Genomic DNA, 17,872 nt, shown 5'->3' on the forward strand with positions numbered 1-17,872 from the left:
TAAATTATAGTTAAATGATAAATTAATCTAAGAAAATTTTTAGTTTACAAATTTGTATGAAATTCAAGACCCTTTATCTCATATAAAAAAGAAATTAGATATTATTGTAGTTTATATGGTGAAAAATTAAAAAAGTATAAATAAACCTTAACAAAATAGTATGAGTTTAACTTGCATGCATTTACTTGACTCAAGTTGCAGTCAATTTGTTTTTTGTTAATTTATTTTAAATTTGAATTTATTGTAAAATAGTTTTTTAGTCCACAAAATACTATTTTTTTACGAGTCTATTTAAGGATGTCCAATCCATAATTAAAGAAACTGAACATTTCATCTTAGTCATCTTCTTGAATGGTTTTCCAAAGGAGAAATGTATGGTTTTAAAGCTAAAAAAGTTTCAGGTTTTAATTCTTTTCTATGGCGGGAAATAAGGCGAAACAGTGGAAGTTAATTCTTCATCAATTTTGCTTACAAAAACCATCATATACAAGGGTTGAAGGGGAGATGTTCTTGACCCCTTTTGAGTTTCCTTCCTCCTTCTGCTACCTTTTTTCCTTTTCTAATCTAGTGCTTAAGTTATAGTCGTTGCAGAGAGTTTGGAATCTTAGGATGCTGATTATATAAGTGTTTTGTTAGCACCATGTGATGGGCAATAAAATTAAAATTAAGGATAGTGATTGTTTGATGGCAATGAAAAAGCTACTTCGAGGACAATCAACAGTAATTGTTGATCAGCAAGGCCAGCCATCGGGGACTAGATTATTTGGACCAGTCCTATGTGAGCTGAGGAAGAAACCGCATGTCAGGATCCTTACTCTTGGGGAGCTTATTGCCTGAGGCATGGATTGATGGCGAAAATGTCGATTTTTTTGTTTCTTAGGGCGACGAGGACCCTCTTTTTTTTCATTAAAGGAATAGGGTTGTAAAGAAGAAGAAAAAATTTAGTACCTTTCTTGGAGAACTTGCTTCGGTAATATGTATCCACTACAGAAACTGGCTAGCTATTTCAGCACAGCTTTTGCCCCTATATGCAGCACACAGGCATATAACCTGTAACTTGTATTAGGATACATGCTGTCTTTGTAGTGCTGGTCCCTGAGCAGCGCAGAGCACAGCGGCGTAATTAAGATGGATTGTGGCTTCCTAGTAGTTTTTTTTACCACTGGGATGCGAAGCGGAACGTGGAAAGTCTTTCACAACCTATTTTTTCAACCCCGAGGACATTCACTGAAATTCACCATCAGTAACATCTATTGAGCGAGGTCATAACTCCTAAACCTTCACTGAAATTTTTAAACCACGAATCTAGCCTCGTACTAAACTCACAATCTAACGAGCAGAATCCAACCTCTAACCATTTTCGCAACTCAGATCAATGGCTCTGTCGTTGGTTGGATATATTTTATTCCACAACACAAATGAAAGTCAGCGTTAGAATTGCATATGCATATCATGAATGATTATTGTGCAAATCCATGGCTTCCATGAGTTCCGCCCCAAGTCTAGAACATCCTGACCCATAAAGAATCTAGTGGCATGTTCCTGGCCGTAAAGAATCCAGTGGCATCACGGCCGCTTGCTTTTAGCTTGCTCTACAGTTTCCAGCTTTCACGGCTGTTTTAAAGTCAACCTCCGTTTGTTCAAACATCAAAAGGCTACAGCGCCTCAAGGTCTACTTTCTCTCTGTTCATGGAGATAAGTGTAACCATATGCTGTGCTCGTTGCTTTAGGGATTCTACAAAAAAGATGAACACTATCAATGGAATCAAGGGAAGCTTCTTTGCTTTGCAAAGCATTCCCAGATTGTCCAGCTGCTTCCGGCAGAAACTTCCTATCTAGCTCCAGCCAGAGCGCTAATTCATTCAACTGCTAAGAAGCATATAATAAAATGTTCACGATAATATATATTCACTTATTCGGTCGGTCAAGCAGCTTCACTTCTCTCCCTCTGGTCGAGTTGCTACGCTACTTAGCAATCAGTCTTCACCTGACTCCATTCATTCTAGTTCAGAAACTTCTATTTTGAATTTGAATTTCTTTCTTTTCACGTTCTGTATAAACTATTCCATGCGATGTCTTTAACAAAGATAAATAGATTTGATAATCGATAGAGCTATTGAATCTTTTCTTCCCTTGTAGGAAAAAGAAAGAAAGAAAAATGAATTTCTAATTTTTTTTAATTCAAATATGGAATTCTAACCATTGCAATGAAATACATTAAATAATACATCTTATCCAAAGTTCATGAAACGATGTTGATTCGTTCCAAACATGTTCCATATTCACGAATTGGCACCCCCGTAGAAATGATGCAAAAGCACACATGAATTCAATATTAGTTGGATCTGGTATGCCAACAGCTCTAGGTCAATTGAACACAAACACATTCAGGAACTTTTGGGCACAAAACCGCTAAAGTGAAGATTTCAAATCTCCAAGCCGGCAAGGAGAGAACCGATTGGGTTGGTGTTCAGTCTACAAGGTGAGATTGAATATCAGGGGGGACGTTAACGAGGAATAACTTCATCCCTGAACAAAAACAGAATTGAGAAGACGACACTCCGTCCCGCATCTCTTTTAAGGAACATAAAATTTTATGTGCAGTGAGAGTAATATATTCATACTTTGGAAAGAAATAACAGACCCAATTGAATTTCACAAACAGTCGTTATGGCAACTACACATTAAACCTCAGCTTCTTCAGCTTTCAAGCACAGCACAGGAAAAACGCCCTGATGATACGCACCCCCCATGAGACCAATTAAGCACCAATGTCCTATCACAAACGACTCGAAGAATATCTGGGAACAAAAAACCTAAGCTTTATAATATCAAAGAAAGCAGAGCATGCTATCAAAGTCTCCCTGGCTACACTGAAAAATGGGACAGGAAGTTGGGGTAAAACATAATAAGTGAAATAGTGCAAAGCATTTTGATGTATTACTGACATTATATCATACAACATCCTTGTACAAACCAGTATGAAAGCACAACATACTTCACACTTGACAATACTACTGAGGGGACATCTCATACCAAAACTATACATTCGAATAGCAAGCTTCACCATAACCATCTATCTTACAAACTGTTCCCCATTGCTCCCTGGGAATGGGTTAGCAACATTATCAGACACTCTCAAGTTACAAAGCAAAGCATCACGCCCACTTAAAACAATTTTGAAAAAGCCATCTACTACCTTAGTAAGAAAATCTAGCCCTTGGGAAAGTTTTTCTGCTCTCCTCCCCAAATCTGAAAAAGAATTACTGAATGCTTCAGCTTCAATAGGCCTCATACCATCTTGGATCATGGGATGTAAATTCTTCACAGCAGTATCAACTTCATCTAATTCTTTCAAGGCAGTAAATTTCCCTTGAGAAAATATATCTCTAATTCCTCCATTTACATTAGTTTGCAAATCAGAAAAAGCTTGCACCCACATTGTTGTGTTGGCAACATCCAAATCTAACAGATTCTTTGAATTACCTGAAAACACAGCAGCTAAGACACTACATACAAACACTGTATGTATCTTAACTCCATACATAGCTTGCATCAACACCTTTCCTTTGGCTGAGTTCTTAACCTTTGGCAGACTCAGTGAATCCACAAGACCATCCAGGATGGATTTACAGTTTTCCAGTCTAGGGTTCTTTGAGCCAATGTGCTGTCTCCAGCTATCTATAGAAGAACGAGCCCGCACAAGCTTCTCTGAAGTGTTGGACTCCAAATTATGCAGGGCACATTGAAGCATGAGATGACCTTGGTTCAGGCGCAAGAGCTCAGAACTAAAAGCAACACAAATATCAAGCAATTTCACACTGATGTCCAAGTACACATCTATCCACTTCTCATCCCAGTCAGTCACAGGGAGATCAAGTTCGGTGGTGAGGGTTTTTATGTCAGTATGAGTCTCACAGAGTGACTCCATTGCCAATTTCATCCATGTCAAGCTAAGAACATCATACTTGTCTTTAGGATTCAGTTTCCGCAACCTTGCTGCCAAAGCATCCTCAAAAGCATTTAATAGAGAAAGAAGCCTTGGGGACAATTGAGAACCCTTTGAAGATAGCATCCTGAAAGGATTTCCGAATGGGAAGAAAGGGCGGTGTGGCTCTTGTGGTCGACTCATTTCAACAATTTACTTCAAGAAGTTTGGAAAAATCAAAATCATTATTCTTATTGCACACAACTACAAAAGAAAATTAATCATCACCAGAATAACAAACTGAAAACACAAATATCAGCCAAAACCACGCCAAACACAAGACATAGATCAATAGAAAGCAATTAGAAACCACACTCAACAAGACAAATGACAAAACTCATCATCACAGGAGCTTCTTAAAAAAATGAAACAACTCAACAAGAGAGCAGGAGGCTGAACCAAATATCTAACAACGGTCTTTCTTTTTACCTCCGGGTCCTTCCTCAGAGAAAATGATGTAAAACTCTAACTAGAGAGTAGAGACCCATAAAAAAAAATTCAAAGCCCATTGACCTAAAAAACCTACATGGCATACAGATCTTAAAAAAAATGGCTAGATAAAATAAAAACTACACAAAAAAAAGTTGTGCATATCCTTGTTGGCCACTCTTCATCTTTTCAAAATCAGTAACATCACATCGACAAAAAAAAAAGGCGCTAAATAAGTGCTTATTCTCTCTTTATCTCATTCAAAAAACATTTTCAGGTTTAAATCAATTAAATTAAAGGGAAAAAAAAAAGAAAGTAAATGTCAGCCAGGAATTTTCATACCAGATAACATCTAAAGCTTCGATCTATGGGTCTCCCATTTCAATTCATGCCTTCTATTCCTAAAATTAGAACACGACAAAACAAGCAGATTATTTTGTAACATCAAGGAGTACAAAATTAATAACTTGACCTTAGCAGCAGATCCTTAGATCAAAGTAACCATCAAGCCAAACTGAAACTCAAAAATCCCTACAAAAACTGAAACCCTAACCCTAATCGTTTTTAACAAAAAATAAAAGTACTGGTATAAGATCTAGAAAAGAGAAATCAAAACAGAGAAGACTGATTGCATGAAATAAAATAGTGAACGGAGAAATTGTACCTGAAGGGGTTCTAGCAAAAGATGGGAAATTTCAGAGAAAAAGCTTCCAAAGGCGCTGCTTCGTCGAAAGTTTCCGGTTAATCAATGGCAGGTAGATGAAGTCTTTGTTTTGCAGCTGAAGGATGGGCAAAAGTGAGGAGGTCAGATGCTGTACGTGGAAGGAAGTGAGTGGAGAAATGTGGTAACGGATAGATATATTCTTTGATTTTTTATTCTTTTGTTGAATTTTATTTTGTGAGGAAATGAAGGGTCAGAGAAAAAGCAAGGAGAGTCAAGCTTGATTTTATTTAATGCATTTGATCCAACGGACAGAATCCTTCCTTCTCAGCACACGGAATTGCCCTATCCGGACCTCATTTGCCGACCAAAATATTATATTATATTTGGAGTTGTCTTTTTCTTATTTTATTTTAATATGGGACAAAGGATGCAAGAAAAATATTTATATGTGGTCCCCAGTGGAAAAGGCTCGGCCCAGGTTCAAATGGCTAATGTCGATATTGAAAAGGTAAATGGACTCAGCCCGCCAAAGAACTCCTCGAGTGTAGGAGTCGGCTAAAAAATACGGGTGCGATGCTCCTCTCCTCTCTTTACAGACCAGGCCTCTTTTACTTTTGACTCTTGAGAAAATTACTAGATTTGTGGCCTGTGGTTAACCGCAGGCCAGAAAAAAAAATACTAAAAACTAATAATTAAGATTTCGAGGAATTGGTTTAATAGGCAATTTAAATAATATAAAGAAAAGGAATACAATGACAATAAAAAAAATTAACAATAGAAAATTTGTAAAAAATCCTGACTTGAGCATATCCAAATTACTAAATAATTCAAAGCTAACTAAAAAAAATAATTTAAAAACAAAACCAGTTAAAAATAACCAATTACATTGCAATTTTTGACAACACAAGGCACGAACTCAATTTTAAGATGGAAGATAATCACAGGCATACCTGCAAGCACCCTCAACACAGATTCAAGCGACAAGATTTTTTTGCGTCCAATTACTTCCACTTCTACTTTGAATTCCCTCTTAGCTTGACCCTTGACAATTTTTAGTACCATAAGCAACTAACCAATTTATGTTGAATTTTAGTAAAATGACAGTAAATACATAAATGGAAGACTATTTTCTGTTTTGAGGACATATCCATTAAGGGCTCCTATAACGATGTATTTGCTGAAGTATTTTTTTGTTTCAATTAACTTAAATTTTCGAACTAGTTTGTGTGTATCTTAATTATTTTTATATATTTTAAAATTAATGATTATATAAATTTTTAATCATCCTCACATTTATAAAACCCAAACTGATAACTTTTAAAAATTAAATTTAAAATTTAACTAATTAAACTATATCTTTAATATTATATTTGCTAAAGTTTTAATTAGGTGGTTTGCATGTACATAGACGGAGGAACTACTTTCAGTGTAGGTAAATTTTGGGAGTGAAGTACTAACGTACTTTTTCATGTTTATGATTTTTAGAAAAAATAAGTTTGAAATTAATAGTTTTTTAATATTTTTTTTATAATTTTAATGTGTTAATATCAAAATTTAAAAATATATAATAAAACTATTATTTTAAAATATTTTAAAGTAAAAAATAATTTGAAAAACAATATTTTGTTTTAAAAAGTGTTTGAGAATATGATAGATATTGTTTTTCAAAATATTTTTTTATTTAGAAATATATTAAAATAATTTATTTTTTTATTTTTTTTATCTTTGAACCTCATCTAAAAGTTTAAGTTTCTGGGTTGAGATGGTTATTTGACATGATATCAGAGCCTTGATGACCAAGCAGTCAAGAGTTTGAATCTCACAATCCCTATTTATTTGATAAAAAATCAAGCACAAGATAATGTGAACCTATGCAAGTTTCAAGTCTAAAGGGCTTTTACTTAAGAGGGGGTGTTAGAGAATAATATAAATCATATCCTGAAACCTCATCTAACAGCTTAAGCTATTAGGTTAAGATGGTTATTTGACACAGACCAGTTTATGCGTATCTTGACTAATTTCACGGACCCTTAAGTTAATGACCATGTAAGTCTCAAGTGATTTTAAAATTTATGAAATTCGAAATAATGACCTTTAAAAAACAAATTTAAAATCTAATCAATTAAGTTACATCCTTCAAAATTATATTTTCTAAAGTTTTAATTAGGTGGTTTGCGTGTACATAGAGAGAGGATCTACTTTCTATATAGGTAAATTTTGGAAGTGCAATATTACCGAATTTTTCATGTTTATAATTTCTAGAAAAAAATAAATTTTAAATTGATAATTTTTTAATATTTTTTTATAATTTTAATATGTTAATATTAAAAATAAAAAAATATATAACAAAAATATTATTTCAAAATATTTTAAGTAAAAAATAATTTGAAAAACAATATTTATTTTAAGTGGTGTTTAAGAATATGATAGATATTGTTTTTTAAAATATTTTTTTACTTGGAAATGTATTAAAATAATATATTTTTTATTTTTTAAATTATTTTTGACATTAATACATGAAACATAAAAATAAAAATTAATTTTAAAAAATATTTATTTTTTTATAAAACATTATTTGAAAAACAATTCAATACTAAACATGCTGTTAGATTACGATGTTAAAGGCAATTACCATGCCAAGACAAAGGGTGACGTGTAGTTTTTTTTTTTTAAAAAAAAAACAAAATAACATATTTTGGAAAATTGTCTCTCTCTCTATCAGTCACATCCCTTCGATTTTTTTTTATCTACAGCTTTATAATGCATTTTTATCCTTGTAATCTGCAATGATTTACTTGATTAGATATCTCACATAATAAATATATTTAAAAAGAGATTATGCGTAGAACTTTATACAAAAAAATATTTTTATTGTTCCATGTATTAAAGAAAATGAATAATAAATCTAGTATTAATAGTACTCCTACTGGGAAATAAAGATTAATATTAAATTTATTATTTATTTTCCTTTACACGTGGGAGAATAAAATTATTTTTTTATAAAGTTGTAGACAAAATCTCTTCTCAAAATTAAACATTTGCTATATGTGATATCTAACAGATTAAATCACTGGAGATTAGCATGTGTTCTTTCCTCAGTTTTTTTTTTTTTTTTTTTTTTGTGTTGTTTCTTCAAATAAATGAGCAAATGACTGCTATTTTGAAAAAAAAAATAAAAAAAAATTGTGTTTTCCTCGACAGTCCTTAGATACGTGTGGCAAAGACTGAGCTTGTGTCTAATTTTCATTCGGCAGCTGTGCAATATTCATCATCTGGCACACCATGCTTCCGTCAATCACTACATGATGCGTTCATGTTAAGCCAGCTGTGGGCCAGTCAAAAACCCAAGGGGAGAATCAAGGAGTTTGATGGTGATCTTTATTTTCTGAACCGAAATCATGGCTTACAATGATGGTGGTTTTTTTTATAAAAAAAATCAGTTTTTTTAATTAACAAAGTAAATTAAAAATTAATGAAATAATATAATTTATAAATTTTATTATTTATAATATATTTTTTTTAGTTTAACGTGGGTATCCCGGTCAAATGGCGTGCACCTTGACTAATCTTACGGGCTCTGAAATTAACAACCATATAAACTTCTATTGGTTATCATATGAACAACTATATTATTTAATATTGATATTTAAGGTTATGACGTCTAAGAATCATGACATTTAATTAAATATCACGATTCTAAAATGTCATAACTTTAAATATCATAAATATCATGATGGTAAATTTTAATAAATCTTGTAGTTTTACATAACTTACTTGGTCAGGCAAAAAAGTTAAACAATTATTTTTAAACCACAAATCATAAAAAATTAAACATTGAAAAAAAAGTAGTTTTATGCCATGTTTAGTTTTTATAAGAAATCAAGCCTAATCTAAATGGTGTTAAGAGTCTTTAATTTCACATTCATAAGAGATTTGATATTGTAGCTACATGGTTTATCATTTGTGTCAGTGGTTAGTGAGGTTTGAGTCTAAGCAGGATTAGTGATAATATAGGGTTTGACGAGTAATTTGGATAGTGTATAGGTTTTAGGGTTTAAGGACAAATTTAGAGGATGTTACTGATTTGGTGGATATCATGGTTCTAATTGCACGCAACGAGCATATATTATTTTACCAAATACTTTTCGCTTTTTGCAGCAGCATCAAAACTTGAAGTTCTGCGTGCCAATAGCCCAAATTTTATGGTTTAGTTCATTCTACAAGTGCATTTTGAATGTTTCAAGTAATTTTTTTTTTATCTTTCTAGTTTCTATTTAAGTCAGGAAACAATAGGTAAAGGTTCTTGATTGATAATAAAACACCAAATGGTGGAAAGCCCTGTAATAATCTAGTAGAATGGGCTATGAAACTTGACAAGAGATTTCATGATTGTTTCGTGCCCAATGACAGATGCGCTTTTCTTAAAACAATACACGACTCATTGCATTAAAAAGAAGAAGTTGCTGGCTCAAAATTAGTAAACATGTCATATCAGACTCAAAACTCATGAATCAACAGGTTCTGTGATCATTTAGCTCATGCAAACATGATGTATAACTAAAATTCCACTGTTTCCTGTTGCTTTTCTCCTGTCCCTTTCCTTCTATTCCCCTCTTCTCTGACCTGAGAAATGTGTTCTGACATGAGAAGGTGTGCTTGAACTATTAAGTGTTAAGCTCCAACAAAACTCATATAAGGTAATATTACAACTGCTGACTGACTATTCCAGCATTCTGTCAGTTGCAATGAAATGAATTAAATCCTGAGGTAGCCATCCACAGATTGCCCTTGTTAGTCAGCCTTCTTATCTGCTTCATCAATTGCTGCCAGTCTTTCAACAAGAGGAGGATGGGAATAGTGATATGCTGAGTACCAAGGATCTGTATTCATAGATGACAAATTTTCTTCCTGAAAAGAATTGACACATTGTTAAGTCTCTGTACATTTCCACCAATTCATTCTATCTATCTATCTATCTGCTAATAATCCCATTAAAAGCCAGGCATTAATAAGGCCTCTTCTCTTGCTAAAAGCATACACTATCATTATGGCTGATATGTGGAAAAACATGTCATTCTAATCATGCAGGCACACAATGAACTAATGAAATATTAACAACCAGGATAAAAGAGGACCCACAGTAACAAAAGCGGATTAAATCCAAATTCTGTATTAGAAAATAACATATTATCAACCAGAACTAAAACTTTCAGTGTAGCTGGCAGACCAACAGTCATCCAAAATGTGCTCTGTATAGTGGAAAAAACGGATTTGAAAAGAATACTCTGGCAATGTAGTACTTAGATCCCACAAACATCTGAATGCAAGAAATATACAAGACTCCACGTCCACTACGGTTAGTCTGTTATAAGGGTACGGGAAAAAGTAAAGTTCAATAGTTAACCTGTAGTTTCACAAGACCAGCCCGAAGAGCAGAGCCATAACCAAGCTTTTTTGCAAAAGCATCAGCCTACATTAAACAATTACATTAAGTGAGATCAAGACTTTGAGATACACACAAATGGAGGAGGGGGAGAGAGTACCTGAAATTCAAAAGCTCGACTCACTAGATTAAGACCAAAGCTTACAAGGTGTTGGAGAGGTATTACTGTATGCTGCAAATACGAAGCAAGCGACATAAACCCAACAGATTGTGACAAAAGCCAAAAATTTATATGGCATACAACTGCACCCCGCCCAGGAAAAAAAAAACACATGCATTTCCATTCCGCCATACAGTAATTGTTTTCATGTCAGCAATACCTGAAATATGATAAGTCCAATGAGCACTGGCTGTGTATCGAACCCAAAACTTCGAAAGAGATCGGTTGAGTTCCTCACAAGAGTGTATCCTCCAAATTGTAAAAAAGTAAGAATCTGCAGAACATAAGAGTATACAACAACAAAAATAAATCATACACCAGTTAAATAAGCTTGCAGATAAAGTCAAAGGACATCTATAGGAGGATGGTTGGAAAATCCTCAAACAACACCAAACTCCAATACCGAATACAAATTGAGATTCAGCAATATGTTTTAGAATTTTAGCATGTCTTAAATTTCTCATGTGCTTCAATCCAAGATTTGTTAGCACTATTTTCTCATCAGGCTTATGAACAAATCCTCTGTGGTTTGAATCTCAAATCAAAGGATTTAGAGTCTCAAAAGTGCAAGAGCATCAATGTCCAATTTTTCACCGAGCCTTTTCTCAATGATAGCTCTCAGACAAATGCCTTTCAGATGGTATATATGGTATTCTAAGAGAATTTTGTGCACAAATAGGAGCAAATTAAAAATCAATAAGCAAGAAAACAATTACTGCATACCTGCACAGCAATAAATGAGTACATTGTATGATTGAGTTTCCAATGCCCCAGTTCATGGGCAATAACAGCTACAATTTCCTCATCATTTTTGCACTGCAAAGAATCAGAGAATCATATAGGTGTAAAGATACTTTCATGGCATAAGGAAAACCAAAGCCACATTTCAACCATAAATTCTAGATGAGGGCACGAACTAAATGGTTCAAGCACGAAGTTGCCCAGACTTCCAGGGAGAGTAGGAGGTTAAGAAACTAGTATATAGATTGCAAAATTAACCTAGTCCTTACATAAATCACAAAGAACATGCTTCTTGTGATGAATGATATGTCCACCAAACAGGTCCTCCCTGGATGGACAGCTACTGTGTACTTGTTAAACGGCACAATAATCTGTTTTTCTAGGACTACATGGATGTTGGTATTAGTTTTTTTAAAACAGGAAAAGAGCCACACCCACACACCTCCTCAGAACTACAGAAAAGTAAAATCCAAGACAAGCACCATGATTTTATCTATTTGAATTTGCCAGGGAGATGTATAAGATCTGAAAAGGCTCTAAATTGAGGCAGGACCACCAAAAATGACCACAGTCAGCAGACCACACCCATTAGGTTCATAATCTGGCTAATTACAAGAAATTTCCAGTATTTCACTTCCCAGAAATAGAAAAATCCAACCTTTCATTCTTAGGTTTTGAGTTGATAATGTTGGAAGAAAAGTATCAGATAAGAGTTAAAAAAATTAGTTTAAGATTTGATCAAATCCAGACCTCAAGATCAGGAATTTAGAACTTCCAAAGATTGGCTTCAGTGGAGAAAGCTCATTAAGAGATTAGATGAAACTGAGATCATGAAAGAAACGTAGCAAATGAGGAAGATAGGAAACCTGAAACCAGACTAAAATTCACCAGATCACTCACTATAAGCTCATAGGCAAAACATGCGAGGAAAGAATGTATGGCATGTAATTTAGCATTGCATCCCAACACATGCAAGAAACTAAGGCTGAATATTTTTGTTCCCTTCCACCAAAAATAAAATGTTACAGGGCCATACATAGCCTATCTGGGAGGATATTTCCTAGAAAAATTATTCATAATTAAGTAACTAAAGGGGGTTCTTTTGAGGAGACACGCATGAGGAAGTCATCTAAGGAGGCAGCTTCCAAGTTGCTAAAAAGTAAAACACGAACAGATATGATATCCTTTTAGGGACCATTTTTCCAATCACCAGGAGGCTACTGATTCAGCAGATTGACCAGAAACCACCAACTGGCATCTTAATGTTCAAACTTCTAGTATGTTGGACAAAGTTACATCAGAACCCTTATCCCTAAAACACAACGCTGTTTCTTCATGCTGTCATGTGAACCCGGCAATTACGTTTACCAAATATCCATTCATTTTCATCATTCTGTATGTTTTTTAACTTCCAAGAAGGCAACCAACAACATGATTGAATTTAACAATTGTACTTGGTGCATAATACAATTAGGATAGTGTTAGCATTTCTAATAAAATGCTATTGTGATAATGAAACACCAGAGATGCCTATATTTCACAGATCTTGCTTCGAACTAAAGAAAGTTAACAAAATAAAATGGACATAGGAAAAATATATATAGTCTTCATGAGAATGAACTCAAGGGCGATAAAAGGTTAATATAGACAGAATCCAGAAAGAAAGGTCTCCTCACCTGCTGAATCAATGTGTCGTAAAGGACAATACGCTTGTTCTTAAAGAATCCATACATATAGGCCTGCACAGTGTTGATAGAATATGAATTTGATCCTCAGCAGACTAGGAAAGCACATTGCCAAACACAATCTTATTATGACAGTACAGATGACTTGACAATAAAGAAAGCACCTGCAACCATGTATGATATCAACACTACAAGAAACAAAAGTCGACTACATACCATGCATCTATCTAATGCATTTTCTCTTCAACCTACAAAAACAATTACTCTTCAAGGTGGACAGGCAAACGCATGTTACCCCCCCCCCCCCCACACACACACACAAACAAAAAAGACAGCAGATAGCCATGAACTTTCAATGCAAGTTCCCCTGCAATTCTGCTCTGAGTGTATACCAATACCATTAGTTTACATTCACCTTAAAGAAAGGTGAACAGTTTGGCCAAGAAAAATCGATCATTCTTTTCATTAGAAAAACATAAATAGGGAGGAGAAGCATTAGTTTACTTCAAGTTGGAGAAACAGCAGGGATAAGAGCAAAAACAAAGCATTGTATACCGGAAGAAAAGGTTGCAGGTAATGCTGAGAAACCCCAACAAATATACTAAAGTAAGAATCCTCACATTGCTATGGCTTGACCTTGTGGATCCATCTACAACAAACAACTTCTTTAAAGGAAACTTGAGAGAGAAAGCAAGTTTCTCGATTTTCTCCTTGAGCTCTCCTTCTGGAAGCTATTTGTCATCGCATGAGCAGGGGTAAAAACAGATTACTAATCAAGCAAGACATAGGCCTGAAAGATTTTCACAGGGTAAGAAATTTCAAATACTCACAGGGGTAAACTTGTTGAAAAGTGGGGCTATTAAAACTGGGTAGAGTGTCATCATCACGAGAGAAAGCACAAACATGAATGCCCATAGATAAATGGCCAGGTAAGGGCCTCCTTTCTGCAACCATGCAAGTGAAAACTCAACATAGTGAGAGAAGACTTGAGCATTCAGGAAAGCAGATAATGGAGGTGTAACTTGCAAGAGCAATTTTAGAATAAAGGCTATCAATTATTCCAAAACAACATGATTATTCAAGAATGAAAATGACCAACTGCTGTAAACAGACAGCAGTTGAATGCTGCAATTAACCGGCCACTTTATCAACATTGGCAGATGAACATACCTGTACTATTAAAATAATTGCTGAAACAATTGGTGGGCCAAGTAGAATGGAAAGGCAAATTCCCTTGAATAGGTCTCTAAAGAACAGCCATGTTGTTTGCTGTTAAGCAGATGGAAAATAAGTCAGAATCCTACAGGAGATGAGATATAAAATGGATAGGAATTCAAACAACTATAAGTTCTATACCAGTGCATGTAGAAGTTAAAAAAATAAAAAAAGATCCACCAACACAGAATTAATACTCTAATAATTCACGAGATGAGTAAAAATAACTGGTTATGAGAGTGAATACAAACCTTATTGAAACCATGGCGGGCCTCAATCACAAAAGTTGAATAGAGAGAGAATGGCAAATCTGTAATCTGCATGAACATATTTCAAAACAATCAATCAAATAATATCAGTTGAGGAACTTTAAAACATGTACTTGTAACATGCATTTGTTTACAAGGGTACTGCAACCACACAGTACTCCAAACAGTTGGAACGAATGTTATAATTACCAGCGAAGATGGAAAAACACTGCATTTTTTGCTTAAGAAAATTAATCATATAATTACTGTTTAATTAATTCTATAAGCAAACCAAATTACAATATCCATGCAAACAAAAGGTGAGGCGATATGCATGATAAATAAGAAACTTATTCTAGACTTTAAAGAACACTCTTTCGAAGAGGTAAAATACTAAAATATTCTAAACCAAATATTGTTTGTATTAGGAAAATCATGTTGTGCCCATATTCTATTACATCAAAATTATTAGCCCTGTCTATGAACAGCATCATCAACCAGGGAGTCAGTATTATAGAGCTTAGAAAGATTCCATCAGCTTACCTCTATCAAGATGTAGATTTGAAAGCGATTGATGTTAATGTGCACACTCTGAGCCCATATACCACAACTATTACATAAAATAACTCAACCTCACCTGTCTATGTTCTTGCTTAATAATCTTAAAAATAGCTGTAAACATTATGTGCTCATTTCACATGTGAAAAGCAACACCTAACTACTTGTGCATGAAAAAAAGAAAATTAAAAGGAAACTGAAATCACAGAGCATCAGTCTAAACTGTTCCACAAAAGACAGGCAGCATAAATATGGTAGTTATTATCAACTACTGTAATTAGAAATCATGTGCATACCTGTGACCATATCATAACACCAGCCAAAAAAGCAAGGGTGTGGAATATTTCATTCTCCTCATCAAGACCAACCAACACCAGAAAGCTTCCAGATTTCTGCAGTTACAGAGAGAATTATATGGTGACAATACAACCACGGAGATGTCTCTACTAACACTGCAACAAAGCACTAACCTTCCAAAACCAAGGCAATATCGCATAGAACAAAATTGCGGAGTCCAAAAGTATAGTAACAAATTCATGAACAAAATTGAAGTAGCTGAAAGTTAAGAGATGCAAAGAAGAAAACATTAGTGAGAATCAAAGAGAACATAAACCAAGAATCAGATGAAGAAAAGCTAAAAGAATCACTGCCAGCTAGTTGTAGGAAACAACAAACCTTTTATCAAGACTATAAGCTCGAGATTTTTCAAACTTCTCTTGACTGATTACTCCTTCCAGAGTTTTTGGGAGAGATGGCAGTTTCAAAGCAGCATGTTGTCGCAAATCCAAATACGTTTCAAAGAAATACATGAGTATCATAAAACCTGGAAAATCAGGACAAACCATGCAGCAGTTAGAATCTCCATAACATAAAACATCCAAATGTCATAGAAGGTTTGAAGAAAGAGTAACAAATAAGCATCGAATTGCAACTAATATGAATGGCATGGGCCTCAATTGCCTCTAACTGTCACATTCTCGGCTGATAAATATCAAAGATACTAACAGCAAAGGCGGATGTGAAAGTTCTTAATCAGTTTTGACAGCAGACCACAGCTTCACATATGGTGCATTCTCAATCATTTAGCCCTAAAATGGGTAGCACTACTTCAAATTTCTTGCTCCTTCTTTACCCTTAATTTGGTATCCCTAAAAAAACTCCGAAAATTCAAATATCGAAAGTCGTCTGTAACTTCAGGTTCCCAGAAATGAAAACCCCCCTAAAAGGTCTCCTTTCTCTTTTTGTTGACCTATGAGGGGGGGAAACACAGAAACTTTCACCCTTTAAACCTAAAATTATTCTGTTTCGCTAATAAAACGGAGACTTTTCTCCATAAATAAACCCCGGTTATCATAAAAACAAATATCCCAAACATCCGCAATAAAACCTTTAATAGGTATCGGCGTCACACATATGTATAACAAACAGATTAAAATAAAATGAAGAAATGAACAAGAATGTAAGGCATGTAAAACCCTAATCCCCTAATCGAAGGCAATCGCAAAATAATTGAAAATTTTGAAGAGAACAAACGAAGCGTTGAAAGAAAAAGAAGCAAGAATGTATTTAAGTTGAGGGGGGGGGGACAAACCAACTACAGCTTCCATGTAAGGAAACGCCATGGTAGAGAGGAATCTGAGAGTAGCAGAGGGTGAGAACCAAAATGGAGAGGTTTTTGCTTTGCTTTCTTCAAGTGATGGTCATGTTTTTATTTTGGTATAAATTATCAAATTAGCTATCCGGTCGACCCGGATGTTTTTGTTTGGACTCCGATTGACCGGAATTTACATTTATATCGGCCCGTAGCTATGGCAAGAGTCAAGGGAGCCCTGTTTTGCTTTGAGTGTCACGTGCTGCGTGAAAGTTTCACGTGGCAAGTTTTTCACAAAAATTATTATTGTTTAGCTACTCTCACGAAACCTGTATTAGAATTCAAAGTCATTTTAGAATTAGTTTTTATACTCATTTCCATCCAGTTTTGATATTTTATTATTTAGGCCTGCGTGAAAAATAATTTTTAAATGTTCTTGTATTTATTTATTATTAAAAAAATTAATTAATAAAAAAAAATTTAGTTAAAAAAATAGTTGAATTGGTTTTTAGAATTTTTATTATTATTATTTTGGATGAAAAAAATTTTCAGAAGTCATGAATAATCTAAATATATCTTATTAGTTATTAATTATACTAAGTCTAATCTTAAGTCTTTTGATTGTTAGATATTCTATTTTGAATTTATTTTTTAAAAATTTCATCGCTTATAATTTAATTTAATTTGGTTTTTATATCAATTTTGATATTTATTTTTGTAATTATTATTTATTTTTATTTTATATTTTTCTTAATTGAAATTTTTTATCTGTAAGATTTGATTTTTATTTTTTTTATTGTTATTTTTTTATTTGAGATAATTTACAAAATTGATTTTTTTCAATTTTTTAACTTTTTATCTATCACATTTAGTCTCCATTTTTTTTTATTTATTTTATTTAAAATAATTTATAAAATTATATTTTTTTATTTTATCTCTTTCTAACTTTTTATTTATCAAACTTGTTTCTTATTTTTTTAATAAAGTTTTATTAGTGAAGTGGTTAGTGAATGTCACTAACTACAAATAGACTTTAATGAAGAAAAAAAGACATTTAATTATACAAAATATGGTTGGGGTTTGCAATGTTAATTAGAAAATATGTCAGAACTTGCATAAAAATTTGTGGTTGCAAGAAAAATCTTTCATT

At 33.7% G+C, this 17,872-nt stretch overlaps 2 protein-coding genes across 4 annotated transcripts; both read right to left on the reverse strand.

Annotated features, from left to right (window-relative positions):
- Positions 1-2,909: 2,909 nt before the first annotated feature.
- LOC133692107 (protein BPS1, chloroplastic) lies at positions 2,910-5,294 on the reverse strand. 3 transcript variants are annotated; one of them, XM_062112809.1, is made up of 3 exons: positions 5,082-5,293; positions 4,760-4,818; positions 2,910-4,144 (listed from the first exon to the last, which is right to left on the reverse strand). In XM_062112809.1, the coding sequence occupies exon 3, from the start codon at positions 4,130-4,132 to the stop codon at positions 3,077-3,079; it is 1,056 nt and encodes a 351-aa protein (XP_061968793.1). In that variant the 5' UTR covers positions 4,133-4,144; positions 4,760-4,818; positions 5,082-5,293; the 3' UTR covers positions 2,910-3,076. The 3 variants fall into 3 exon arrangements, with proteins under 3 accessions (XP_061968793.1, XP_061968795.1, XP_061968794.1); XM_062112811.1 differs by lacking the exon at positions 4,760-4,818 and having other exon boundaries at positions 2,910-4,192; positions 5,082-5,294; XM_062112810.1 differs by lacking the exon at positions 4,760-4,818.
- Positions 5,295-9,545: 4,251 nt separating this feature from the next.
- Positions 9,546-16,897, reverse strand: LOC133690586 (CAAX prenyl protease 1 homolog). Its single transcript, XM_062110809.1, has 14 exons — positions 16,723-16,897; positions 15,807-15,954; positions 15,602-15,686; positions 15,428-15,523; positions 14,577-14,642; positions 14,281-14,379; positions 13,941-14,054; positions 13,731-13,841; positions 13,102-13,164; positions 11,408-11,500; positions 10,845-10,958; positions 10,625-10,696; positions 10,486-10,551; positions 9,546-9,989 (listed from the first exon to the last, which is right to left on the reverse strand). The coding sequence occupies exons 1-14, from the start codon at positions 16,751-16,753 to the stop codon at positions 9,873-9,875; spliced, it is 1,275 nt and encodes a 424-aa protein (XP_061966793.1). The 5' UTR covers positions 16,754-16,897; the 3' UTR covers positions 9,546-9,872.
- Between the last annotated feature and the right edge of the window lie 975 nt (positions 16,898-17,872).

This window comes from Populus nigra, chromosome 4, assembly GCF_951802175.1.
Source record: "Populus nigra chromosome 4, ddPopNigr1.1, whole genome shotgun sequence".
NCBI classification, from domain to species: Eukaryota; Viridiplantae; Streptophyta; class Magnoliopsida; order Malpighiales; family Salicaceae; genus Populus; species Populus nigra.